Source organism: Penicillium vulpinum, assembly GCF_028829585.1.
Source record: "Penicillium vulpinum strain IBT 29486 chromosome Unknown utg000004l_segment0_segment0, whole genome shotgun sequence".
NCBI lineage: Eukaryota > Fungi > Ascomycota > Eurotiomycetes > Eurotiales > Aspergillaceae > Penicillium > Penicillium vulpinum.
The window spans coordinates 12,242-37,371 of record NW_026643244.1 but is presented as its reverse complement, the minus strand read 5'-3'; the positions used below and the strand labels follow the sequence as shown (position 1 = coordinate 37,371).

General features: G+C 47.9%; 16 protein-coding genes across 16 annotated transcripts; 3 read left to right on the top strand and 13 right to left on the bottom strand.

Annotated features, from left to right (window-relative positions):
- Nucleotides 1-5: 5 nt before the first annotated feature.
- On the bottom strand, nt 6-369 carry N7479_008559 (uncharacterized protein; the record flags this gene model as incomplete). The annotated part of the gene is made up of 2 exons (XM_057256253.1): nt 6-102; nt 152-369. 2 exons carry the CDS (start codon nt 367-369, stop codon nt 6-8), a joined length of 315 nt encoding a protein of 104 aa, XP_057103711.1.
- Nucleotides 370-655: 286 nt separating this feature from the next.
- N7479_008558 (putative Rad51 family DNA repair protein) lies at nt 656-2,034 on the top strand (the record flags this gene model as incomplete). Its single annotated transcript, XM_057256252.1, has 2 exons — nt 656-715; nt 775-2,034. The coding sequence occupies 2 exons, from the start codon at nt 656-658 to the stop codon at nt 2,032-2,034; spliced, it is 1,320 nt and encodes a 439-aa protein (XP_057103710.1).
- A 38-nt stretch (nt 2,035-2,072) lies between these two features.
- On the bottom strand, nt 2,073-3,235 carry N7479_008557 (threonine/serine dehydratase; the record flags this gene model as incomplete). The annotated part of the gene is made up of 2 exons (XM_057256251.1): nt 2,073-2,839; nt 2,902-3,235. The coding sequence occupies 2 exons, from the start codon at nt 3,233-3,235 to the stop codon at nt 2,073-2,075; spliced, it is 1,101 nt and encodes a 366-aa protein (XP_057103709.1).
- A 270-nt stretch (nt 3,236-3,505) lies between these two features.
- N7479_008556 (Ketol-acid reductoisomerase) lies at nt 3,506-4,699 on the bottom strand (the record flags this gene model as incomplete). The annotated part of the gene is made up of 1 exon (XM_057256250.1): nt 3,506-4,699. One exon carries the CDS (start codon nt 4,697-4,699, stop codon nt 3,506-3,508), a length of 1,194 nt encoding a protein of 397 aa, XP_057103708.1.
- Nucleotides 4,700-5,285: 586 nt separating this feature from the next.
- On the top strand, nt 5,286-7,733 carry N7479_008555 (isochorismatase family protein family; the record flags this gene model as incomplete). The annotated part of the gene is made up of 1 exon (XM_057256249.1): nt 5,286-7,733. The coding sequence occupies one exon, from the start codon at nt 5,286-5,288 to the stop codon at nt 7,731-7,733; it is 2,448 nt and encodes an 815-aa protein (XP_057103707.1).
- Nucleotides 7,734-7,974: 241 nt separating this feature from the next.
- On the bottom strand, nt 7,975-8,772 carry N7479_008554 (rhamnogalacturonan acetylesterase RgaE; the record flags this gene model as incomplete). Its single annotated transcript, XM_057256248.1, has 2 exons — nt 7,975-8,615; nt 8,664-8,772. The coding sequence occupies 2 exons, from the start codon at nt 8,770-8,772 to the stop codon at nt 7,975-7,977; spliced, it is 750 nt and encodes a 249-aa protein (XP_057103706.1).
- Nucleotides 8,773-9,277: 505 nt separating this feature from the next.
- Nucleotides 9,278-10,181, bottom strand: N7479_008553 (enoyl-CoA hydratase/isomerase family protein; the record flags this gene model as incomplete). The annotated part of the gene is made up of 2 exons (XM_057256247.1): nt 9,278-10,010; nt 10,069-10,181. The coding sequence occupies 2 exons, from the start codon at nt 10,179-10,181 to the stop codon at nt 9,278-9,280; spliced, it is 846 nt and encodes a 281-aa protein (XP_057103705.1).
- Nucleotides 10,182-10,661: 480 nt separating this feature from the next.
- On the bottom strand, nt 10,662-11,156 carry N7479_008552 (Hsp20/alpha crystallin family protein; the record flags this gene model as incomplete). The annotated part of the gene is made up of 1 exon (XM_057256246.1): nt 10,662-11,156. The coding sequence occupies one exon, from the start codon at nt 11,154-11,156 to the stop codon at nt 10,662-10,664; it is 495 nt and encodes a 164-aa protein (XP_057103704.1).
- Nucleotides 11,157-11,922: 766 nt separating this feature from the next.
- tfb5 (TFIIH complex subunit TFB5) lies at nt 11,923-12,260 on the bottom strand (the record flags this gene model as incomplete). The annotated part of the gene is made up of 3 exons (XM_057256245.1): nt 11,923-11,970; nt 12,026-12,177; nt 12,242-12,260. 3 exons carry the CDS (start codon nt 12,258-12,260, stop codon nt 11,923-11,925), a joined length of 219 nt encoding a protein of 72 aa, XP_057103703.1.
- A 266-nt stretch (nt 12,261-12,526) lies between these two features.
- On the bottom strand, nt 12,527-14,879 carry N7479_008550 (alpha-N-acetylglucosaminidase; the record flags this gene model as incomplete). The annotated part of the gene is made up of 3 exons (XM_057256244.1): nt 12,527-14,397; nt 14,450-14,598; nt 14,656-14,879. 3 exons carry the CDS (start codon nt 14,877-14,879, stop codon nt 12,527-12,529), a joined length of 2,244 nt encoding a protein of 747 aa, XP_057103702.1.
- Nucleotides 14,880-15,524: 645 nt separating this feature from the next.
- N7479_008549 (uncharacterized protein) lies at nt 15,525-16,520 on the bottom strand (the record flags this gene model as incomplete). The annotated part of the gene is made up of 3 exons (XM_057256243.1): nt 15,525-16,256; nt 16,314-16,382; nt 16,434-16,520. The coding sequence occupies 3 exons, from the start codon at nt 16,518-16,520 to the stop codon at nt 15,525-15,527; spliced, it is 888 nt and encodes a 295-aa protein (XP_057103701.1).
- A 582-nt stretch (nt 16,521-17,102) lies between these two features.
- N7479_008548 (uncharacterized protein) lies at nt 17,103-17,586 on the bottom strand (the record flags this gene model as incomplete). The annotated part of the gene is given in 2 exon segments (XM_057256242.1): nt 17,103-17,548; nt 17,559-17,586. 2 exon segments carry the CDS (start codon nt 17,584-17,586, stop codon nt 17,103-17,105), a joined length of 474 nt encoding a protein of 157 aa, XP_057103700.1.
- A 36-nt stretch (nt 17,587-17,622) lies between these two features.
- On the bottom strand, nt 17,623-18,183 carry N7479_008547 (uncharacterized protein; the record flags this gene model as incomplete). The annotated part of the gene is made up of 2 exons (XM_057256241.1): nt 17,623-17,775; nt 18,124-18,183. 2 exons carry the CDS (start codon nt 18,181-18,183, stop codon nt 17,623-17,625), a joined length of 213 nt encoding a protein of 70 aa, XP_057103699.1.
- Nucleotides 18,184-18,449: 266 nt separating this feature from the next.
- Nucleotides 18,450-19,037, bottom strand: N7479_008546 (Major facilitator superfamily domain general substrate transporter; the record flags this gene model as incomplete). The annotated part of the gene is made up of 3 exons (XM_057256240.1): nt 18,450-18,577; nt 18,624-18,768; nt 18,903-19,037. The coding sequence occupies 3 exons, from the start codon at nt 19,035-19,037 to the stop codon at nt 18,450-18,452; spliced, it is 408 nt and encodes a 135-aa protein (XP_057103698.1).
- A 1,037-nt stretch (nt 19,038-20,074) lies between these two features.
- On the top strand, nt 20,075-20,376 carry N7479_008545 (uncharacterized protein; the record flags this gene model as incomplete). Its single annotated transcript, XM_057256239.1, has 3 exons — nt 20,075-20,141; nt 20,205-20,292; nt 20,346-20,376. The coding sequence occupies 3 exons, from the start codon at nt 20,075-20,077 to the stop codon at nt 20,374-20,376; spliced, it is 186 nt and encodes a 61-aa protein (XP_057103697.1).
- Nucleotides 20,377-20,585: 209 nt separating this feature from the next.
- On the bottom strand, nt 20,586-25,049 carry N7479_008544 (LipA and NB-ARC domain protein; the record flags this gene model as incomplete). Its single annotated transcript, XM_057256238.1, has 8 exons — nt 20,586-22,094; nt 22,185-22,496; nt 22,569-22,631; nt 22,686-22,929; nt 23,565-24,077; nt 24,135-24,431; nt 24,485-24,853; nt 24,910-25,049. The coding sequence occupies 8 exons, from the start codon at nt 25,047-25,049 to the stop codon at nt 20,586-20,588; spliced, it is 3,447 nt and encodes a 1,148-aa protein (XP_057103696.1).
- Nucleotides 25,050-25,130: the final 81 nt, after the last annotated feature.

Below are 25,130 nucleotides of genomic sequence, written 5' to 3'. Positions count from 1 at the left end.
CGCTCTCATTGTTTCGTATTCGCTGTTTGATTTTGTTTCGCTTCCGCTACCAGCCTAATTGTCTCCCATGATGTTGTCTCAACCATTAACCCACCGGCACAGCTACGAGATCAGCTTGATATTTGACTCGAAGTCGATGCTCAAGACTCACCGTCGAAACAACCGCACGACAGGCTCGCACACCACAACCCCTGGTTCGGGAACCCCATTTTGTGGTGGATTGCAGGAGAATTGTGTCATTTCAAGTAATGGGCACTCCTTGAGGTTGACTGGTTGGCCTTTGCGGCGTTTCTCTTGGAAGTTGCGGCGGACGGTATTGACATGATCGGGGAGAGATTCTGCAGAGAAGATGGGGACGAGAGGTGCCATTGTGATTCTCAATTGCGAATATGAGATTGTTGAATTAGAGTGAGATTTGGAGGTTTCGTGTCAAAGGGGAAATATTCGAAGTGCCCAAGTGAAGTTGGCTGGGGAAGGTCGGAAACCCCGTCAGCCGCGCTATTTGACCTCGGCGAATTTCCGCTCGCGTCACTTCTACACCTCTACACTTTTACCATTTTTCTTTTGTCGCATCTACATATGTAGTCGTCAAAATTTATATATCGTGTTCAAAATCTAGTGGCACTAGATCTATGACGCAGACCGTTGCTTACACATGGCAGCCAATCTTGGGGAGAGATCGCTAGCTGATGTACACCAAGAGGGACTAGATGAGGTATTACACTTGTTTTCTCTTTTTCTTTTCTTTGAATGCATTGAGTTGACTAGTTTTAGATACTCTCTGGATTGATCCATTTTAATACTGGTCACTCAAGCCATGGCACGAATTCATTAGGCGTGCCCATTGTGGACGCTTTGCTTGAAGTCTTCGCGGCAAAAGCAATTGGTGTGTCAGGTGCTGTGAATGATGGACAACCTCAATCTCCAAGTATGTCTGTAGAGCAGCAGGCTGTTGAAGATGAGGAAATGCTGCTGCACAATGAATTCCTGGCTCAGCCGGATGAAATACACACAGTGCAAGACATTGGTCCATATCCTAATGTGCTGTTATCAGACCCCAAGAAACAGCAAGTTCCTATCGTGGAGATTTCAAGCAGCCTGTCGGCCTCGGGGAAGTCCCAACTCCTGTATTATCTCACAGCTCTCGCCATCTTACCACCAAAGTATGGCGACATCTCGGTCAGTGGCCAAGAGGCAGCTGTGGTGTTCATAGATACCGACAACCGATTCGATGCCGAAAGACTAAGAACTGTGGCTCGGGGTATCGTACTGCAGCAGCGAGGACTATCTAATCGAGCTCAACCAGGAGGAACGTCAGATCTTGACTTATTGCTCGTCTCTTCACTACAGCATGTCCATGTCTTTCGTCCACAATCTTCGTCCGGTCTTTTGGCCACAATTCACACGCTAGAATCATATCTTTTCAACCTCTCGCGACATTCTTCCGCATCACGTCCCTTACAAATGATCGCCATTGACAGTGCCACCGCTTTCATCTGGCAAGACCGGCTGCGTGACGAAGTCGCTCGGACTGAAGAAATTGGGCGCCCCCAAGCAGAAATTGATTCTGAGCGCGAGCAAAACCAGAGTTTCCATTTGTCCGACCTCTATAACGAGATGGTGAAGGAGCTGAAACGTCTCCAGAGTCGGTTCCAGTGTGCAATTGTGTATTCCGCAACGGTTTCAGGGGGTCGGGCTTCCGGCCCTGGTCACTACGACCAGTCCCAGGCTCGTGTTCCATCGCTGAGGCCTGCTCTTCCTACACCCTGGGGTACCTTTCCAACCTTGCGTCTGATTGTCCACCGGCCTTCTGTTCGCCCATTTCCACCGAGCATGGCAGCCCATGCAGCCGTGAAAGACGCCTCTTCACGACAGAGCGTGGTTCAGCAAGGGAAGATATCGGCATGGGTCAATCCGTGGGGATGCAATGAATGGCCCCGTCGCATAGTTGAAGCAATCGAGGCGAACAATGGTGGGAGTTTTTCATTCTACATGGGCGACTCGGGGGTTGAGATAACCGATCCTCATCATTAATTGATGGTGTAAATTCATCTACGACAATGTTTGTAGCTTCATGTAAACAGCTTGGCAATTGCCTCAACGGTTGTGTTGCCACCGCTAAACACAACGCCAACATCCCATCCGTCTTTGCCACCCTCTTGTTCCACTTGTCGCCTGAAGTTTTCATCAAAGAGACACACGGCCAGTCCAACCACTGCACTTGGCTCAACAACCACTTTCATGCGTTCTATAACCAACCGCATGGCTGACTTGATCTGCTCTTCGGTAACTGCGAACACCCCCGCCACCTTCTTCTCATTGGAAATAACCTCCCAATTGAGTAATCCCACCGGAGTGCGTAGGCCGTCTGCGATAGTGAGGGTGCCAACGGCTTCTACTCGTTTTCCAGCCTGCAGTCCGCGTCGACAATCATCTGCACCTTCAAAGCTGGGCTCTGCACCGAATACTCGGGTCTGCTTATCCGAGAACCATGTCGCCACACCGGAGTTGAGTCCACCTCCACCAATAGGAGTGATAACCGCATCTAGGGCCCGGGAACCAGCTTCGGCGTGCTGTGCTTCCAGCTCCAAAGCTGTTGTACCCTGCCCACAAATGACATTGAAGTCATCATATGGTGGCACCAGAATGGCGTTTGTCTTTGCCTGTATATCTGCCACCACAGCTTCACGTTCTATACTCGTCGAGCCGCTGAAGATCACCTCCGCACCGTGGGACTGCGTACCCGCAATCTTCGATGGCGTGCTGATGCGGGGCATCACAACGTAGGCGGGAATGCCCAGAGTCGAGGCAGCGAGGGCGAGGGCTTGTGCATGGTTTCCTGAAATGGAAAGGATTCAGCATGTCTAATTTTGACTTGCGTAGTAGAAGATCAGAAAATACCAGAGCTATGTGTAACAACCCCACGCTGTTTGACTTCCTCCCCGCGGTCCTCCAACAATCGCAGTAATGCGTGGAATGCACCGCGTGCTTTGAAGGCACCAATTCGCTGAAAGTTCTCACATTTAAAGAAGAGTCGGAATTGTGGGCGAGCAGGAGTTTGGCCTTCAAACAGCGTTCCAATCAAGGCTTCGGGTGCTTGCGGTGTTGAGGCGATAGTGTCGAGTGTTTTGCATGTCAACAGCGGCGTACGGTGCACATGGGGCTGGATGAGACCATATGCCGCTTGAATTGCGGCTGGGGTGAGCGATTGAGCTGCAACGGAGGGCGAAGGCATGGTTGGTTGAAGAGGAGGTTGAAGAAGAGAAAACAAGATGACTCTTATTATTTTACCCCGGATTCTTCTCCGGGATTCGGCGCGGGGCTATAGCTGCAGGCACAAGCTGCAACAGTGCATAATCTAAAAGCTACGGAAACTTGGAAGAAAAAAAAAAGTAACTGGGGAATGGCCGGTAAAGCCTCAAAATAATATTTCCGACTTGAAACCCAAAAAGAACAGTTCATAGTACATCATCATTTTTTGAACCCACGGGTATCAAGGTATTATTTATTTCTGGTTCTCGGGGCGGAGAGAACGGACGGCCTTTCCGGCGCGCCAGATCTCGAGATCGCGGATCTCCTGCATCTCCTTCTCATACTTCTCGCGGTAATCGGGCTGCGAGTTGTAGTCGAGAGAGCGCTGGGTCTCAGTTCCGTTGTGGACGCTGTCATAGAGGTCGTTGAAGACGGGCTTCAGGGTATCCTTGAAGCGGCTGGACCAGTCAAGGGCACCGCGACGGGCAGTGGTGGAGCAGGCAGCGTACATCCAATCCATACCGTTACCACCGATCAGGGGGTACAGGGACTGGGTGGCCTCCTCAACGGTCTCGTTGAAAGCCTCAGAGGGGCTGTGGCCACGCTCACGGAGAACCTCGTACTGAGCGAGGAACATACCGTGGATACCGCCCATAAGGCAGCCACGCTCACCGTAGAGGTCAGAGTAGACCTCCTTTTCAAAGGTGGTCTCGTAAAGGTAGCCGGAACCGACGGCGACACCCATGGCGATGGCACGCTCCTTGGCCTGGCCGGTGACGTCCTGGAAGACGGCGATGGAGGAGTTGATACCACGGCCCTCACGGAAGAGTGTGCGGACGGTACGGCCGGAACCCTTGGGGGCAACAAGGATGACATCAATGTCTGTGGGGACATCGACCTTGGTGAGGTCCTTGAAGACGGGGGAGAAACCGTGGGAGAAGTAGAGAGTCTTGCCCTTGGTGAGGAGGGGCTTGATAGTGGGCCAGGTCTCGGACTGAGCGGCATCGGAGAGCAAGTTCATGACAATGGTACCCTTCTCAATGGCGGTGGTCATATCGAACAGGTTCTTGCCGGGAACCCAGCCATCCTGGATGGCCTCCTTCCAAGAGGCACCATCCTTGCGGACACCGACGATAACGTTGAGACCCTGGTCACGCAGGTTCAGACCCTGACCGTGACCCTGGGAGCCGTAGCCGATGAGGGCAAGGGTATCGTTCTTGAAGTACTCCTGGAGCTTCTCACGGGGCCAGTCGGCACGCTCGTAGACATCCTCCTTGACACCGGCGAAGTCAATAGTCTTGATACCACGGACGGGGGTGACGACCGAGGAGACACGGGGGAGAATAGCAGCAGCGATGGCAGGGCGAGGGAGGGCTGCGGTAATGACCGAGCGAGGAGCGGCCACGCGGGCGAGGCGGAGGGCACGAGGAATACCACGGGAAGCCATTGTGAGATATGGAAGAGAGGGGAGTGGAGAGTGAAGGAGGAAAAGAAGAAGTAGGACTGGGGAAGCTTGGGAATTTAAATAATGGGCGAAATATGCTGGGCCATTCGAGTCACCGTAGCAATTCTCGGAGAGCAGACCTTGCTCCCCGGAGACCCACACCGACACCGGCCACTGTTTTAATTGGAGATTATTGATTTATTATGTCATGAATTGCGTTTCCCAGTGCAACAAGCGTGGGCTCATTTTTTTATGGCGTATCTCATGTGGGTTTTGGGAGGCCGATATTTTCCCCGGAGTAGGAACAATCTCCGGGTTATCAAAAATATCAAAATGAGTCAGCCTGGAGAGTGCCGGGCAGGTGATTGGAATAGATTGGAGTGCCCCAGGTGGATTGGAAGAGGCAAGTCCAGACTCTTTTTTGGGGGGATTTGTACACGTGACTTTTCGTGTCTTCCTTTCCAAAAGTACTATTTCTGCCTCAGGCCTTCTATAATATCTCCCCTCTAACAAAGTACATACTTCCCCCACACTCACACACCTTCCATTACTTTGCACTTCCTCTTTTTTCTAGTACCATGTCTATAGAATGAGTGTCTTCTCATTCGGGAATCTGCCCACTATTCAAACCCGTAAGGCCTTACTACTACTTGACTTTCAAAATGACTTCGTCCGTCCGACCGGGGGTTTACATATCCCCAACACACCAGATATCCTCGAAACCCTCCCACAACTGGCATCTGCATTCCGTCGAGTTGGCAATGTAGTTTGGGTGCGCTCACAATACGAATCCCCTCAGACTATTGTCGACTGGAATTTTGGTGACCGAATTGTCCTGGACAGAGAGCCACCACGCAGAAAAAAGATACCTACCTCGGATATAATTGAAGTGGAGTCGGACCATGATTCACCAGAACTTGTCGACCCCGAAGCCTTTCTCTCTGCCGACTCTTCGCCATGTTGTGACCCACGTACCCCCGGACATCAGTTCCCCGCACCGATTCTGGCCGCCATCAACCCCCAACATGACATGGTAGTAGATAAAACAGGATACTCCGCCCTGGAGTCCCCCGGCCTTGTGCTATCCTTCAGAACACACTTTGTGACAGAGCTGTACCTTTGTGGCTCATTGTCTAATGTGTCTGTGTTTGCGACCGCTTTGGATGCTGTCCGCAACGGATTTTCAGTAACTCTCGTGGAGGACTGCTTGGGATTCCGCGATTTTCAGCGGCATCAAGAAGCAATGCGACGTATGGCGGATATCCTAGGAGCGAGTGGTATCACTGCTCGGGAGCTCATTCAGGAGCTAGATTGGGATGAGACTGCGGCAATTGCTCGCCAAGGCGCATCGCAGCCTAAGAGGTCAGCAGCTACGGCTGGCCTAGAGAGCGTCATGGATGGTTTGGAATTCTGGAATACCACGGACACCCCTCCCACAGATGACTCGCGCGATACAGAGGAGATGAGCCTTTCGTTTACTCTTTCTCGCGCCCAGCGCGCCACCGCACAGGCGCGGGGTCCCGTGGAAGAGCAAAAGAAAGTACGCGCGCGTACCCATCGTCCGAAGCACCGAGACGCCCCAAAAGAATCTTCAACCGGACCTCGCGCTGGTTCCAACAGGGGAATAATACCACAATTTGCAGGAATATCAAATACACGCCAACTCAAGATTGGGGAAGGAGACTCGCGCCTTGTAAAAAATGTTGACTTGGCTGCAGACTCATTTGAGCGTATACAGGCAGAGGTAGATTGGCAGAAGATGTACCATCTGTCAGGCCAGGTACCCCGATTGGTTGCAGTCCAGGGTCGAACTCGACCCGATGGAGCCATACCCATATATCGTCATCCGGCAGATGAATCTCCGCCCTTCAAGCCATTTACCTCCGCGGTTGACGAAGTGCGCATAGCTGTTGAGCAAACGCTAGGTCATCCCTTGAATCATGTGCTTATTCAGCTTTATCGTGATGGACATGATCGCATATCAGAGCACTCAGATAAGACGCTGGATATTGCGCGAGGTTCTTTCATTTGCAATGTTAGTCTAGGCGCTGAGCGCGTGATGGTCCTCCGTACCAAGGCCTCAGCGTCTGAGCCAGAGGGTGGGAGTGAACCATATCGGACAACGCAGCGCGTGGCTCTTCCTCACAATTCACTTTTTGTACTCGGTCCAAAGACGAACATGCGATGGCTTCATGGTATCCGGGCCGACAAACGGCCCGATGGAACCAAATCCACCGAGGAACAGGCTTATGGTGGCCAGCGCATTTCCCTTACTTTCCGTCATATTGGCACTTTTATCGATCCTGCGGCGAACACAATCTGGGGACAAGGGGCTGTTAGTAAGACGTTGGGCCAGGCCCGCGCTGTGGTCCACGGGGATCCTGCTGAAACAGCGCGCCTCATTGATGCGTTTGGCCAGGAAAATCGTGCGACGGAATTCGATTGGGACGCCGTGTACGGTGGGGGCTTTGATGTGGTGAATTTTGTGACTACATCAACAGGACGGCTAGTACTTGGCCGTGACCTTGTGGCAAATTTGCGTGTGCGTCTTTGTCTTGGGGAAAACGGCGTCCGACACCGATTGGTCACCAACCACGAGCAACCGCCCGGGACTAGAAATAGTCACCTAATGACACTACCGATATATGAAACGTCCGATGGAACGACAGTCGTGGGTGACTCCATCATCTTGACATACATGGCCAACCGATCTGCCAAGACCCCACGACCAGGCGTAGATTCGTTACGCGGGGGCAATTTCTTGTCGATGATTGACCAGTTTCTGGCACACTGGCGCCAACACCGTACTACCAACTCCAGTGTGTTTGAATATGGAATTGATGATTGGGAGCGTACTCTGCGGGGGCAACATTACCTAGGAGGATCTGTATTCACCATTGACGATTGCTCTCTATGGCCAATCCTGTGGGATATTGTACAGACCCAGGGTGCATTCGATGCTCGGTTCATGAGCGTGAATCAATATTATCACCGAGTCAAGAATCGGGGTATCGCTCGGTCTATTCTGGAGGAATGAAATCAGACAAGGATTTTAGGACTGAAAGCCTTTTCAACGACAGCTTTTGCATTCCATCTTAGCTATGGGAACAGTATGAAACCTTACGAACTTACGCCAGATCGGGTTGAATCTCAGTCTATATTGGATACAGTTGACCAGTCGGAGCCACCCGATCATCTGCTATCTTGTTCTACAGGCAGCACACATGTAGTCACAAAATAAGCTCAGATTGTCCCGCACTTGCTACTGTGGTGCTTATCTAAAGACACGAACCGGGGAAAGACGTGGTGTTCAGAGAACTCTTCAGCGCAACATTCCCACAAACCACTGCCTTGAAAAAGGCCTGAGCCACTGCCGATGCACCGGTAGGACTGGTATGTGTGTGATCCAAAGGGAAGTACGCATCGACAGCAGTCGCTCCCAGCGTCTGGAACTGGTCTGCCACATAAGCCCCGTGGTCAACATAGGGCACACCAGCGGCTGCAGCTGCCACCTGCGCATATCCCACAAAACGCGACGGGGCATAGGTGAAGGTACCGGTTTCCCAGGGGTTGTTAGGTGTTTGACTCGAGATGATCACATTTGCGCCTTTGGCCTTGAACACCTTCGTGGCATTCTCTACATATGCCGGGAATGTCAAGACTGTCTCGGCGACCCCGTTGTAGGTTGTGCTACAGGTCTCGCTTCCTGTACCACTACAGTCGGTACGCCCATTATCAGTCGGAGTCAAAGAGCCACCATCGTTGTGCCCGAACTCGATGATCACCCAATCTCCAGATTGAACTACTGCTGCAATGGCGTCGAACCGACCCTCACGTGTGTATGACCGTGCGCTACGACCGGCGATGGCCTGGTTGGACACGGAAAGTGAGGTATATGGCGTGACATATTCACCCCAACCTTAGAGTATTAGTATGCTATCCTTGGATGCTCAAGGAGAACACATACCCGCTGTACCAGATCCAGTCCCACCCTTTGCCATGGTCGAGTCACCAGCAAGGTAGATGGTCGCACCCAGCGCACTAGGGATGAGCGAGAGAAGAATAGCAGACTTCATGGCTAGAGGAATGTAGAGTAAATTCTTTGTGAAAAGGCTTAGTATTATGTTATGGAATCAGGAGTTTCTTCGAAAATATACATTTTCAAGCCCTGTTAAGCAATAGCTTGGATACGTGGAAAAAGTAATACCCTCAGCGGGGTATACACGGCCATTGTTGCGTAGATCTTGAGTTTCATGGCGTTCGGACAAGAGGAGATGCTGACGTGCATGGCGAGACAAGGCTGTAATGCGGAGATCCGTTGATCGTCGATGCTTTCTGATTCATGGAAACCCGTCAAAATAAAACATCCGTAGGTAGGACACGGACTTGAGAAATAATATCTAAGGCTTTTTGCTAAAATGTCGGGAATTATCCTGAAACATTTCACATATACGGAGTACTTCCGTGCATGTATACATGTATATAGCAAACGGTGAGATATGATGTTGCTGACAATTCTTGGCATAGAGTTGTAAAAATATTGAATACTACTACAATGTTTTGATATATATAGTAGAAATATCACAACTTCTCAAAGGTTGGAGTGCGCTTTTGCAACCCAGACAGCAGAGCTGCCGAGACATCCTGTGTCTGCAAAGCAGCGCTATTCCATACACTCGTATAGCGCAGTCCATCTTGCACAGAATGGTCGCGCGAGAAATTCAGGATCTCCTTGGTGCCTTGCACGGCCACGGGGCTCTTGCTGGCCATGAGGGAGGCGAGCTTAAATGCGGCCGCAATGGTGGCTTCACGGTTATCATAAACCGCATTAACGAATCCCACACGCAGCGCCTCCTCAGCGCCAAACTCGCGCGCCGTCAGAGCCACCTCCTTTACCCATCCGTAATTTCCGACCACCTTGGGGAGTCGGCTGAGAGTACCGACGTCTGCTGCGAGCCCGATATCAACTTCCTTGACTCCAAACCGGGTATCCCGGGCACAGAGACGCACGTCCGTTGCCGTTGACAGGTCAATTCCGAGTCCCAGCGAAAATCCGTGGAGAGCAACAATAACGGGTTTTTCACAGCGCTCTACTGCGGTTACACAGTCCTGAAAGGCGGTGATATGGCGACGAAGATCGACTGCCTTTCGAGCTGGGTCGGTCTTGGTGTCTGACGACAGGAGGCCTTCTGAGGCCGCTTTGACATCCAGCCCGGTGGTGAATGCCCTCTCTCCAGCCCCACTGAGAACGATTGCGCGAACGCGAGGATCTGACGAAAGTTTATTAAAGATCTGGGCCATGTTTTCCCACATGCTAGATTTGTTGTATTAGATGATATAAGGCCAAAAAGTCTAGGGGAGTTAGCGCTTACACTTCGATGAAGGCGTTCAATCTTTCCGGACGATTGATTTCCACATGGGCCACATATTGATGATTGGCGGGAAATTGCACAGTAAAATACTCGAAAGAGTAGTTGTCAGCCATGTTGGTTTAGGGATGAATTTTTCTGGAATCTGAGAAAGAGAGAGAGGTCGGGAGTATAAAAGGATTGTTGTTACACCGTGGGGGGGGGGGGGAGGGAACCTCGGCATTCCAAGGTTAACCTAAAACTTGGGGAACATCTATCTGAATGTCAACTTCAAGTGCATGATTTATCGAACACAGTATGTCTTGATTTACCTTTTAAATATGACTCAAATGATAACCTCTATTTTCTAAAACGTATACGCTTTAATAATACATATATATATGTATGTGCATATCAACTTGGAATTTTCATGTGCCTCGGCCTCGGCTCATGAGGTCTGGAATTATACAACATGTATTAAATCCTTACAAAGTACAGGCCAGGCATATGGAAAGTAGGAAAGATATTTCAAGAACAGACAAGTCTTACCATGAAATACGATAGTCAAAATATGTAAAATTTCATGGCTCCTCTGTGGACGCGAAGGGAATGATTGTTCACTCAATGGTGATCTTCTTGGAAGCAGCAGTAGCACTGGCCTTGGGTACCTTAATGGACAGGATGCCGTTCTTCAGACTGGCCTTGACATTGTGCTGGTCGACAGGGGTCGGGAAGGAGAAGACGCGCTGGAACTCGCCAACTGAGCGCTCACTGGCCCAGAACCGGTGAGTGGACTCAGTTTCGTCAGCCTTCTTAGTGCCTTCCTTCGCCTCGCCGTTTGGCTCGGAGGTGTGGTATTCGCGTTCAGTGTGGCCCTTGACAACCAGAGTTTGGGGATCGGAGAATTCGATATCGATGTCCTTTTGAGAGATGCCAGGCAGTTCACCATCGAAATGGTATCCATCTTCACTCTCACGGATATCAAAGCGAGGAGAGAACGAGCGAACCAAGGGCTGGTTGCGGGAAGAGCGGTGGTCATCGTAGTCGTCAAGAAGACGGAAGAGAGGGGCGAAGTCGCCATTGCCAGGGAAGTTGGCTCGGAGAAGAGACATTGTGTAAATTGAAGTTGAAAGAAGTGGAGCTGTATTGAAGATGAGAACTGTAGGCTATCAGAGGTTCAATACACGAGGGCCCCATAAGGGACTTATATAGACATAATGTACCCGAAACCAGAACGGTCGTTTACACAGAAATAGAACACAATGACAGTCACTGCTTCAAGGATTCATGTGCCCTTGGTCATAACTGTTCCCTTCTGCAATAAGGTGGTAATTGACTGACTACAGTATATATGTGTTAGCAGAATGCAAGTGTCATTGAGTGTAGTGACATGCTACATATATTGGGTTCCATGGTTAACTCCTGTTGGAGTAATGGTTTCTCCGGTACCCTGGATGATGTGCTTCTCCAATCCAATCACGTGACATGTATCTCATTCATTATTACTAGCCAGCACTGCCCCAGGCAGGAAATATATCCGTACTTAACCAGCATTGTGGGGTATGTCAGCGCTTTGTTTGCGGAAACCTCCTTACCCTTTTTGGAGCAGTCCCCACACTATCAATGAAAGTGTTCTTGTCACAAGGTGGCTAAGTACTCATCGGTCAGGGGAAGGGCGGATGATCGAGAGAGGCGATTGGATTGCATTCAACCATTGAATATTGGTGAAATCATGGTGCGGCCTTCTGTAACAAGGGGTGGGAGATGGCCACATTCATGACAGTGTTCTACGAATGCGGCGTGGACTTGGATATAGGGATCGGTCGGCTTTGCGTCGCGTGTAGGCTTCGTGTTCCCTGCAGTATGGCCGTTTCTGATCTATTCAGATTCAGATTCATCTAGCTGCATGATCTTTTCATCAAGGTCCTGTCATATTTGTGAGTCATGGCTCGAACATACAGAGCTAGTGTGCAGTCGGTACCTGATCCAGTCGAACCTTGAGGTTCTGGAGCTGGCTCTCCTTGATGACCAGATGGTTCTCGTCATCCAAATCCTCCACTATGTAGTCATGTCGCTCTTCATCGTACTTCAGGATCATGGATTTGATTGAGGGATCGCATTCGATTAGTAGGCCTGCCAAGGATTTAAAAAAATGTTAGCAAGAGATCTGCGAAGCGCGAAAAAAAAAGGGGCTGACCTCGGACAGCGCGGGGCATCTTGAATAAGGAGAAGAGGATGTGTTTTGGAGAGAAGAGAGTTGTGGAGGAGAAAGACCTCGGAAGTTGGAGAGGTGATTGGAGAAATATGCCAAGACATTTGGGCCCCTCTTTGATCATTCAACTATGTACATAGTATTTTGACTTGACTTCTTCTTATATTTCCCTCACCTATGACAGAATAGCTATTCTTTATAAGGACTTTAAGCTACAGCCACTTGGAATCTCACTATTCTTCAATCTCAATATCCATTTCCCTCATCAACCTACTCAAGCGCAAAAACAGATGGCCATTGGTGAGTGACTCTTGCCAATACCTTGGCTAAATCCACCATATCCGCAGTAGGTTCGGGAACAGACCAGGTTTCATCTTGCCACCGCAGCTCAAAATTTCGTATCTTTGCGTGTATTTCGGTAGCATTGTATGATGCAGTCGGTGTTGACTTCAAGTACTCGATGAACATACGCCAGCGCGGTACATAGTATGTATAAACGAGCCCGCCCCATTGCTTGGAAGCGTAGCCAGAGATCTCTCCATTTGGTCCCCATAGAGTAATCTGATTGCGCGCATTATATTCTAAGAATGCACTCTCGGTTTTGTTACCGTTGGCCCAGGCCCGTGCCGAATCAATCCACGTCGAAAGTCGGAAATTTCGATTGGTGAGAAGGATGGAGTCCAGGTCTGTCAAAAGTTGTAGGAGATTCTCCCCCTGCTCCGCAAATTTGTCTTGTGTAGAATCAGAGTTGTTGTAGGACTCAATTAGATCCGAGTACAACGGAATAAAAGCGTTATCCATGACTTGACGAGTCACGTCAACCATATCATGTAGATAAGCTGGGTTGGACCATAATCTGGGCTCTTCTTTTGTTGCTTGGTACATCCACTGCCACGCCCGTACCAGTATAGATGGATTGTAGTTGATAGATGTGCCGTATGTGCCGGCAATCTCGACCAAATCCCAACGTTTGGGCTCAAGATCAATAATGGACTTTGCCACAGCCAGAGTTGTCATGTTCGTGTTGTTATACACCGTCTGTCTCATCAAGTCCCAGGCTATGTATAGCCCATTCGGGATGCGTTTTTGGCCAGAATATCGGCTCGCCACCCAATTGTGAAAGTACTGCTGTGTATTCACTGGGGTCTGAGACCACGCCTGATCTAGAAGCAAGTCATACACAATCTCGTTTCCCTCTTGACTTTCCATGCTGAGGCCATATCCGACCATAGATGGAGACTCAATTCGTGCTTCGGTAGCATCTTGGGTCAGGTTTTGGATCTGTCCATATAGGCCCATGGTGCCTCCAAAGTTGTGTAACTGGCACCAAATCCAAGGTTTTCCATAATAACTGTTCGTTCGACGCCACTCTGGAATAGACTCTGAGTAAAGATCCAAGATCAGCATATCCTCATTTGAGTCTATACCAGACAGATAAGCTTCCACTCGCTCATCAGTCCAAAATCCAGAGTTGGAATAGAAAAGCCAGCCTTGCATCATCCATACCGCATCAGGGTCAGCCTGTTTTAAGCTGCGCCAGGTGTTGCGAGTGACATTACGCAAATAGTCCGCGTCACCTGAGTAAGGGTCGATCTCATTGTACTGATCGAGGGTGTAGATGTGACTGATGTTACCGTAAGCATCCTGTTGCTTGCTGATGAAACTGGCTTGGAGCTTTGCAAAATGGTCGTCGAATGGCTCAAGAAATGTGTCACTTGTGTATTTAAGGGGGAAGCCGCCCCATTGAGACCCGCGGACCACATTGGCATTTGGCAAAACACGAGATACATTAGCAGGAACAAATCCAGTGAAGGATGGCAACACAGGCGTCATCCCCAGTTCTACCATGCGATGAATGATCTTTTTCTGCAGGTCAAATTGTTGGTCGATCCATATCTCGGGAAGCCCAACGTGCCAGGAGCCCTGGATATTACCAAACCGATTCCAGGCCTGGAAGGCTGGGCCACTGAAGAAACTAGTAATCTCGGCATCCCTAAGGCCGATTTCACGAAAAACCTCTAGAACAATTTTCTCTTGGCCAACCCAAGCAAGGGGTAGATTCACACCGCGTAGGGCCATCCAATCTAGCTGTGACTCCCAATCCTCCCATGTCCAGAAGGCAGTGGTGTAGGAGAAGGTTACTAAGCTTGGTTAGCAAGATCAAAATCTACTTTAAGTCGATGTGCATCATACCTGTGTTGAAATGATACCGCCAAGGGACTGTGCTGGAGCCGTGAATTGGCTTGGTTAGGCGAGGTAGCTTGGATGGTGCGACATCTAATCGACTGCCAATAAACCAATAAATGTCAACATGGGCGACATCACTGAGATATCGATGCAAGCTGCGGATATAATCAGCCGTGCTATAGTATATATATAAAAGAAAATGACCATGTTACCCAGAAGCTAACGCGCTCAGGGAGGTCCCCTTGACCGAAATCGTCCCATTTAGAGCATTAGCCACAACATATGAATCATAGTCTCCCGCGAGATTAGGATCCAAGGCAAAATGAAAGCTGTTAACATGATCTGGTAGTCGCCGTTTAACAAGACTGGAGATACCCTCGGTGGACTGGGCCACTGTTAGTGCAGAAAGCCAGAGCAGTGACTGGATCCAGCGCATGGTAGATAATTGTATGAGAGAGTGCTATTAAACCAAATAGAAAAGCTCAGTATGAAGGGCAAAATACGAGATTTATATATGCGAGTGTTACATGCTATATATATACTTGGTAAGGTAAATAAAACAACTACAAAATAGGAAGGAAACCATAGCATACTATTCCCCCACATGGCCATGCAACTCTCCTGTACAACGTTGGTCTGAATTGCGTAGGGATATGCAATAATTTTACGCCAAGAGATGCCTATGCCCTGCACTAAAACAAATGTAACCTTTAACAGGGTTTACATACGAAAGGTACGGTAAATCACGAGCTTCTCATCTCTTCAAAACAGATAGAATAACGGTCACTATTATAAATTTGAGCATAGGTTGGACAGATATTTCTTTGAAAAATAGCGTCTAGGGATTTTTGTAAAAGTATATAACGCGGACAATCTTCAGAGGTTTTTCAAACTGCCTTCCCTGCTATAGGATAGTGAAAATTGCAAAGTTGTTTTGCACACAAAATCGCAACGTTGAAGTAATTTCTATCTGACCTCGAGGCTGAGAAACCGACGATCTACCGTATGTACCTTTTATGTACGTGAATCTCATTTCCATTAGGCCGTGGAGAGGTAAAGCCTGTTGGCTAAGACCTCTCAGTCAGGTAAGAAAATCCTTCTGGCCCTTTAATGCTTTCGCTAAGACTTCCGGATACCATCGCTGTCCAACATCTTGATGACTTGTGACTCGAGCAATAAAGGTGCCTTCGCCAATGCTTCCACGGAATATCTCGTTAAAAGTGCCCTCTGCATCTGATTTGACCTTGTCATTCTTCACCAAGGTACAGATATGAGCTGGGATTTTTAAAGATATCTTATCGGCAGAAAGATCGAGACTCACTCCCTGGAAAACCGGGAAGGAAAACCTAGGTCCCAAAGGGCCGATACTGCTTTGGAAGTTCTCCGGCCGTAAGCTTACGCGGTGAGTGGTCGCCGTGCAAATCCCCCCAGTCAGAGCCTCCAAGGAGCGACCAATGTTAATAACCAATGTTCCCGGGAGTGGCGGTGCAGGAATCCATGTCCCAGTCTTATTTTGGACCTCCAGACCATAGTGGGATGTACCCTGCAAAAGGAATGTGAGGAATCCAGAATCTTTATGAGGACCGACACCTTGAAATCCGGACTCCTTGTTGCTAGCTCCAGGCGGGGGAGGGTATTTGATCAACTTCAATTTGTGTTGTTGCGGGGTGTCAAAGACCTGATTGAATGTAGTTGATGGGAGGTCTAATGCCTCTGCAATAAACCCTGGGAACAACTCTGCTAGGCTGCTCACTTCCGACAGATATTTGTCGACTGATTCACGAAATCCGGGAATTGCCGTTTCATCTGGCCACTAACAGGGAATGTATATAAGCATTGACAGAAATACAAATAAAATATGAGATCTTACCTGGTTAGGACCAACCACATTCCTATACAAAGGCTCCTTTGGACCAGGCGCAGGGAGCTCGGTTGCGAACTGACAAGGGTGTTAGTAGATATTGGATTAAATAATAGAGGGCGAGCTTACATCGAATTGTTCGCGATGATCAGGTTTCAAAGCCGTGATTTCTGCACCAAGCCTTGAATAGCCCAAAAAGTGCGGACTATTGACCATTTCGATCTCAAGCTTTTTCTCTAATGGGAGTTCAAAGAGACATAGGGCCTTTTCTATAAACCGCTCTTGCGTTTGAACCGAAATAGGAGCATTTCGAAGATAGAAAAAGCCAACATTTACAAGGGCCTCTCGAAGGCTAGCCAGAAAGGCGGGCTTGGACGGCGATGATGCCTGAGAGAAATCCAGAACCGGAATCGTAGTGAAGGATGAACTCAACTTGCAAGATCAGCATAATTCAAGGAGCACATAATGGATTTTATAGATCATACCATTTCGAAATGAGAAGATGAAGTTTTTGAAGATGTAATGTAGTGATTCCGGAGTCGAAAACGAAAATGAAATGATTCAAGGTCTCTTTTGATTGGACTATGATGGCGAATGTGACCGTTGTTTTGATCGAAGAAGCTAACCCCGCTCTCGGAGTACGTTCTCTTTGACGCAGGACTTCCTTGTATAGCACATATATACGGAGTACTATATATTTACTTGATGGTTAGTACTGGCAGTTTGTTCCATTGATATCAATTTCTATTTTTTGGATAAGTATCTAACACATCCTTAAAACTTCTTATCCTGGTCTAATCATCTGTATGAGAGAGATGATAGAATATACCGGAACCCAACCGCCCGCGTCTCTAGATCGGTTGAATTAAATGGGTGAATAACCATCGAGAGCTCAGTCTCATCCAGCCTTTTGTTCATATGAACATGTACGAGTCGAATAACTAGAGCCACGAACGCCACTAGGAATGCTATCGCAGCGGTCGCACTTCCTCCCGAAACGTATCGAGGCCCCGAAGAGAAGGGCCACATATAATTACCGTAGATTGAAGCGGTATTTCCGATCATATTTGCAATAGCTATGGCAGCAGACTGTTTGATCAACGGCCCGGGGAAGGAATTGGCGACCCAGGCGATGATAATTTGATATGCAGGCACTGCTCCCATGGGCATCCTGATCGTTGTCAGGTATGTGAAGAACAACATAATCATAGACGACCCACAGAAACATGGCGAAGATTTTGGCGCTAATATTACTTGTCATAGTGGCAATTACACTGACCATCATAAGACAGACGATGTGTAGGCTGAAATCGTTAGTTTAACCAGATGTCCATGTCACTAGTAGCGAGACAAGGAATGTAGCAATCCACACGGGTGCAGTGATCAGAAAGATTTCGAATTTCCCGTATCCGAGTGCCTGCACAATAGTCGAGAAGAAGTATTGAAAGTTCTGCGACAGAAGCAAGACATGCTGAAGCAAAATAAAAAGATAGATGCGTTTGTCCGCCAACACCAGACCTATCGCTGTTTTGATACTGATTGAACCAACCTCATCAGCTTCTCCTGTAACATACATTAGACATCACTCTGCATATGCTTGTTGTCAGGAGAGGGCTACGTCGAAGTGCATGGTGGAATGTGAGTAGCTTGATTGAGTAGAGAGTTGTTGAAGCTAGGTTCTACGCTATGAAATCTGACACTTATTCCTATTCGTCTAACCAGGGAGTGGAACCTGGATGATTTGGAAGAAAGATACTATAGAGAGTGACAGAGTCAGCCTACGAACAGAATATAGGTACCAACTACAGACACGACTTACGCAGCGAGCAGGGAGATTTCCACAGTGATAACTCCCTCGATGATAACTAGCTATCTCCATCCCGCGATGCCATGCACATTATCAAGATTACTTAGTACGCTTGCCCTAATGAGACCCCCGAAAGCATTGGGCAACGAGCTACCAGAATAAAACTATATACGATAAGTCAACTAAGTGAGGAGGTTAGATATAATGCTTCGTCACTGTCAGAGGGTTGCAGAATCACCTCCTGTCGGGTATACTAACTCGATCTATACAAAGTAAATACCAGCAATTTCTCAGTTACACTTCTTGGTTTAAAAGAACTCAGATTAGCATAACAGCACCTAGGAAAAAAGGCGCTTCGAGAAATCCAAGAAAGAACCGTATTGCAATAAGTCCAAGGATGACTGAACAGCTGCTTGGCAAGCGGAAATCATACCCCTATGAAACGAGATAAGCGCTCTAAAACTGACTGGCCTCATTGTAATATATGTCATACCAGATAGCCATTGTAATACCTAGAGATAGTGAAGGCCGAATACGAGTTAGGAGCAGATTAGATAGAAGTTGCATCAGTAGATAACCGACAAATAAGATACTTGTGGCGAGATTATAATCGGTGCCTTCCATACCGAGATCTTCTTCAAGTGTACCAAGACGAGCCTATAATAAATTGCTTAAAAAAGGTATTAGGGTTCAGGATCCTGTATAGCTTCTGTAAATAGCGGCACCTATTTTCTGTCCAGGAAATTTGACAGATACATAAGAATAAGGAAGGGTAAGAGGTACCAGTCAACCTTGCGAAGAAGACGGTGGGTTATATTTCGATGCCATTCTGGACATTTAGAAGCATAAGTATAGTATAGAGCATCTTGTTCGAGGGCAAGGCCCTTGTTATCAGATTTTATCTGTTCTTCCGCTGGGGTTATCATTGTTTTTTTGTTGTAAGGCTGGGCTTATATTCGACACCAGAAACACTACGCTCTGTAGGGTTTAGAGGAGGTCACATAGATTATAAAGCAAATCATAGCGCGCACTGTTCTCGACTAAGTAAGCACATCGGCACAACTCCAGAAATTGAGCAGGTACTCCAGGAGAAAAACGGAGAAAAGTTTGAAGTAGAGTACTGTCAATAGCGGGTTAGAAGAACAGCTTGAGGTGCGATGTTTAGGCTGTCCTATTGTCTGTTGTAAAGCAAGGGATCTGCTTTGACCGTGATCTAACGCGGGGAAGCCATTCAGTTTGGGATAGCTCATCCCGAGTGTGTGGTCCACAGACGGACGAATATTCATTATCTCTATGATCCTTTTTACCAAAGAGTCTTGGTCGATAGACTGCGATGCCATTTATGCGAAATTTATGCATTAGCTTATCTTTCATGTTGACAAATATGCAAGAGGTGTGACGAAGAATACTGCGCAAGGTTGAACAGCGATATTAATACCCGAGTGTAGTGTACAAAATAACTGAGAGTTGGGAGACGCGTTGTGTGAGTTGGTGCCTGAATGCCTGAATGCCTCATTACGAGGTGTCAATAATGCCTGAGGCAAGTATATATTCTTATACTCGCTGACGTCACGATATACAGTCTCCCGAGGTCCATCTGGAGTATGTACAAGCTACTAGATCCACCATGACAAGATCGAGACAAAATCGAGACCATCAATATGACCTCAGAAATGAGCCTATCCTGGAGCATGCCAATAAATATCATTCTACATGAGCCCTGTGGGGACATTAGGATGATACGAGTGCGGTAATGACGATAGCATTCTATGTTAAAGCGAATCATTACTCCAGTAAGGGCCAAGCATCATACAAAATGCGGAGTCAATCGGGATAGATTTCAATCAGAAATATTTGATAGATTCCTATAAAAGGGCAGTTCTTGTCTTGTGGCATCCTTTACATCCTTTTCATCAATCTCACTCCCATTTCATAACACTCCACCACTTATCACCTCTTCATAATGGACAAAATCTCGGATCTCGCTTCCAAGATCGGAGGCGGCAAGGGCCAAGAATTTGTTGATAAGGGTGAGCTTTAGTGCCCTGAATTGTTTTGATGGGCTTTGATGGAATTCAAGCTAACATCAACAGGTCTCGGCGCCGCGGAGAAGAAGTTTGGCGGTAATGACCCTGCGAAGAAGGTCACTGATACCGGCCGTGAGCAGTTGGAGAAGACTGGGTATGCTTTCTCAGACCTAAATGGACCAAAGACAGCACTAATTTCATATACAGAAAGAGCATCCCCGACAAGTTCTCACACTAAACACTTCATGATGATGGCTGTTCTACCTATGAAGCACTGGGTTGAAGAGACTTTTCCTAGACTTTTCTCTCATATGTTAACTTCGGATGGCAACTGATAATAAACATAGTATCAGAATGAATACAATTGAATAATGACCGACATTTATTGAACTCAAAAAAAAAAACAAAGTTGTATATCGAGGTATAATAATAATCAAAAGACCACCGTCAATATCGCTGCAAGTTCGACAAAAAGCCCCCTAGCCCTGATCCCAGGCCACGACGGGTGTACATGGTGTTCGCTCGACACAGTTGCAGCTGAGTGTTGATGCGCTCGGTTGCTGCTGAGTCGTCCCGGCGCATACTCGCTACAAGGCGCTCATAGTACTTCTGTGCAGGTTCATACTCTTGGGCGTTGAAGTGTAAATTCGCCATCAGCTCCAATGTGGCTTGTGTTTCGGGGTTGTCTTTGCCTTTGCGATGCTCTACCCAGTTCAAATATCGTGTCAACCAGGGGAAGGCTTCAGCAGCGCGATTGTTGGTGAATGAACCTCGACCATAACTGTTTTGCAGAGCATACATGACGCCGATATTTCCCACGATATCCATCGTCAGCGGATGATCAGGCCCTAATGCTTCTTCTGCACTCGCCAGAGCCCGGCGTAGGGTCTCCGAGGCCTCTACACTCTGCTGCATAAAGCTTTGTGCTCGACCGTGGAGAGAGAGGGCGCGAATGGTAGACGGATGTTTATGACCTAAGGCAGTCTGAAGCTCTTGATAAATCTGTAACAACATCTCTACCGCTTGCTGCACATCAGGTTGAAAGCGCATGACAATTAGGGTAGTTGTGTTGCCCGATTGGTTGCTAACGATATATTCCAGTGTGTCCAACGCAGAGGCGAATACACGAATGTGGGTTTCTCCAAGTAGACGCTTTAGAGTGTCCGTCAGCTTTTCCCCAGTCGCGACGGCATTTTCCCGGCGACCTAGTGCATTGTAGGTCATTCCTAATCGTCGCCGCGTGTCACATGTGTCCAAGTGGTCTTCGCCGATAGTCATCTGCTGACGGGCCAAAACGTTGGCGCAGACCGACTCAGCCTCTTGAGGCTTGCCCCGTTGATACAAGACCTCTCCGGTCAAACTTTCCGTCTTCATTGTGAGGGGGTGCTTTGTCCCAAAGACACGTTGGGCATTTTCGGACACCCAATGACACCATTCATTTGCTTTCTCCAAGTAGTTGGTCTCGAGTTCCACTTCAGCTAGGTTGTATGCCACTGATAGTGTACTAAAATGGTCCGGGCCAAGGGTACGTAAATGCTCCTGGAAGATTTCATATTCGACGGTTCGGGCTTCGTCCCACCGAGCCCAATTCTTGAGTTCTGCTGAGCGAACAGATCGTGGGTCATTATCCAGAGCATTGAACATAACCCCCGTCACCCTTTGCACTGAAGGAGATGGGCGGCTCTGTCCCTGGTATGGCATGCTACTATTAGAATGAATGCGTGGTGGCACTGGTGGTGGAGATGAGGCGGCACTTGGAGGCATCGATTGTGGAATGAAGCCTTGCTCCGAGAAAAGCGCTTGATCGACCAATTGCTTGATGTTTCCTTTTATCAAACGATACATAGGACCCTGTGAACCTACCTTGCACATCTGTGAATGATCTGCGTCAAGCTTGAGTTGGGTTTCACGTAAACCGGACAATCCAAGAACCGCAGACTCTTCATCAACCACAAGCTTTGAAATATCAGCCTCTTCACTAGGATAACAGGATAAAATGATGTGGGGACAAGGGCAGAATTGAAATTATCAAGGGAATATGCTTACATGGCTGATAGATGCTGGTCCAATTCCCCCTATCTGCACCTCTTTTCCTTCGATGAAGCTTACAACACGATAATCCTCTAGCTGATGTCGGAACCGATCAGTCATTTGTCGGGTAAAAAGCGAATTGTGTTCTAGGCAGTCTAGAAGGTCATTGCTGGCATGTCCTTTAGAAACAAAGCGGGCAACTCGAGCTGCGATCTTCCCTAGTTCCACAGCCTTCGCGCCACGATGAGGTGTCCCAAAGAAGACAAGACCATAAGTTGCTGAGCGAATAGAAGTATATTTTGGATCTTCTTTAGCATTCAGAAGTGCCTATGCCATCAAATCAAATGGAACTGTTAGGAAGAGGGTGTAGGAAAAGGGTTCTGAGATTTTATATCTGACCTGTTTAATCACTAAACCCCCCAAACTATGTCCGATAAATATCACTTTTGGTGGAACAGAGCCCTACACAATATTAATTGATTATCCAAATAAAGATATCCGGGGCCTACGGTTTACCATCTGGGGGCCGCGCTCCATATCCAATAAGTTCAACAGAGTATTCGCGTGGTCTTTAATGCTTGCCGTGGACATGGTCTGAGGATGGGTGATATTTGAATTGTATCCGTAGACAAAGACGCGCGCATATGGAATGTCCTTTGCCAGGAAGTCCCTCGGCCAAAATTTGCCATTGCTATGCGTCCATGTCTGAAAAGGATGGTCATTTCGACCGCTTGGGTTCAGGCCATGAACAAAGACAAAACTAAAGAACAGCTTAGTCTTAGAAGGAACCCTCCGTATCGATTGGATATATCGGAATTTAGTATTCATACTCGACCTTGTGCGATTCCAGAGGAGAGTAGACCTCCTGTAAGAAGGGAAACTCATACTCCCCCGTATCCTAGAATTTGTTTAGACCTGTGCCTTGACATAGACACGTATAGATAGAATCCAAGCCTTACCATTCTCAATATTCAAGTCCTACTGTGAAAAATAGATTCGAACAGAGAGTCAAAAAATCGACCTCCAGTTTCACAAAATACCATAACCGAGGAAGAGAGAGAGAGAGGGATGAAATCGAACAACACGAAGCTGACGGGCTGAGCATGTGACTCCTGATAGGCAGTGCTTTGCGTGAATTAATACGTCGTAAACTTTTGGAGACAATCAAGGTAATCACTCTAGGTGCAACCAATAACATCAAAATATCAAATTCGGCAAAAATTGCCTAAGCTGTACAAATTACTTTGTGGCTTTACCTCGTGAACTGGTCAAGTTATGTACAAGACACTGTCAGCGGGGTTATCCGGCGCGATGCATCACATTTGGGCACACGCATGGTATCGGAGCGTTTCGAGGCTTGGTAATGAGCGACTCAACCAATAGTTTCCTTCTTACGCCCGATTCCGATCTTCATATCGCTCAGCCCCCTCTTTCTTCAATACCAGGTTTTGTAAGCATGGGGCATGAAACAGAGTTCCGCACCATGCTCCGTGTGCAGTTCGTGATGCAACCACCATCCACAATAGCAAAACAGCGCCACTTAAGACCTTTAGATGGAGAGTTAGCACCCATCGTTTATTTGTAGAGCAGAAAACGGGGAAGGGGCGGGGGGATGGACATACGGTACCCAGAACTTTGAAGAACATGATGTCCATTTCAAGACCCAATTCTATAGTGTTTGCAGCATACACCCCAAGCGGGAACGTAAATCCCCACCAACCCATATTAAAAGGAAACGGAGAGATATATAGAACAGTTGCTAGGGCAAACACGAGCCAAACCAACCCGAAGCTCCACATGAGGAGGGATATGAAAACACCCAAGACATATGCCACCTCGCCCGCAATAGGGTCCAGGAATTGAGAATCTTGTAATAAAACCCGTGCTACTTTACCAATATAAAGGATGCTGGCAGCGTATTAGCTACAGTCATAGGGCTCCAAGGGAAATTAGCGACATGCTTACCCAAACCCACCAAAACCAAGAGGCCCTAGGGGTAAAAAGCAGCTCACAACCAGTTCTCTTGGTGGGAGCTTATGCACTGCTAGTCGCTGAAAATAGATTACCAATATTGCAATTGCCAGAGGAGTGCCCATACCCCAGAGAATGAACGAGACGAGGAGTGTTCCCAGCGCATGTTGTTTGTTGGGTAAGACAATAGCAATTTCTGCGCCAACACCAGCTGCCACAATGGTTGCTGCGATTGGCAATAATTGAACGGCAGTGATCCGATCCAGCGAGGTGATGTAGCGCTGAGATATTCTGATTGGGTGTTAGTGTCTCAAAGATCGGGTTGTCCAGGACTATAGACTGACAAAATAAAGGACAGGGACAGAGTCACAGAAGCCGCAGCTACCACGTCTATCATCCATAAACCCCATGCAACTGTTTTGGCCCATTTGCCCCAGACTGGGACACAAATGAACAACCACATCTCAATAAGCGTAGCAAAGCCCATCGGGATAGTCGCCAAGAAGAGCGAATTAGTGGGGTCTTGAATCATCACACTCCATATTTCAGGATACAAGGCGTATCGGAGCACAGAAATAATGAAAGATAAAGTAAATAACACGAGATTGAGTAGGGAAAAGACAATTGACAAGTAATAGAGCACTGGAGTATCGAAAGGGACCGATATCATCAATACCGAAACAATGCCAGTGCCCATAGTCACAGAAAACCACCTGGATATTGCTATTAGCACACTCTACAGTGTCTCTGGAGGGAGGGAAGGCCATACGACGGACTGAAATTCCGCATGATGCGCCTCCATCCTACGTTGTACTTCACCGGACTTTCGTTGAGTAGTTTAGATGGTTTTGCCATAGGAAATAAAATGCACGCAATCCTGGGCGTTGATGGGATGAAAAACGGAGGCATTTTGTAGGTCAACCCCTGGGACACCAGTCGGCCGAGTACGGGAGTCGCCGAGATAAGTGGATTATCTTCATACTACGGAGT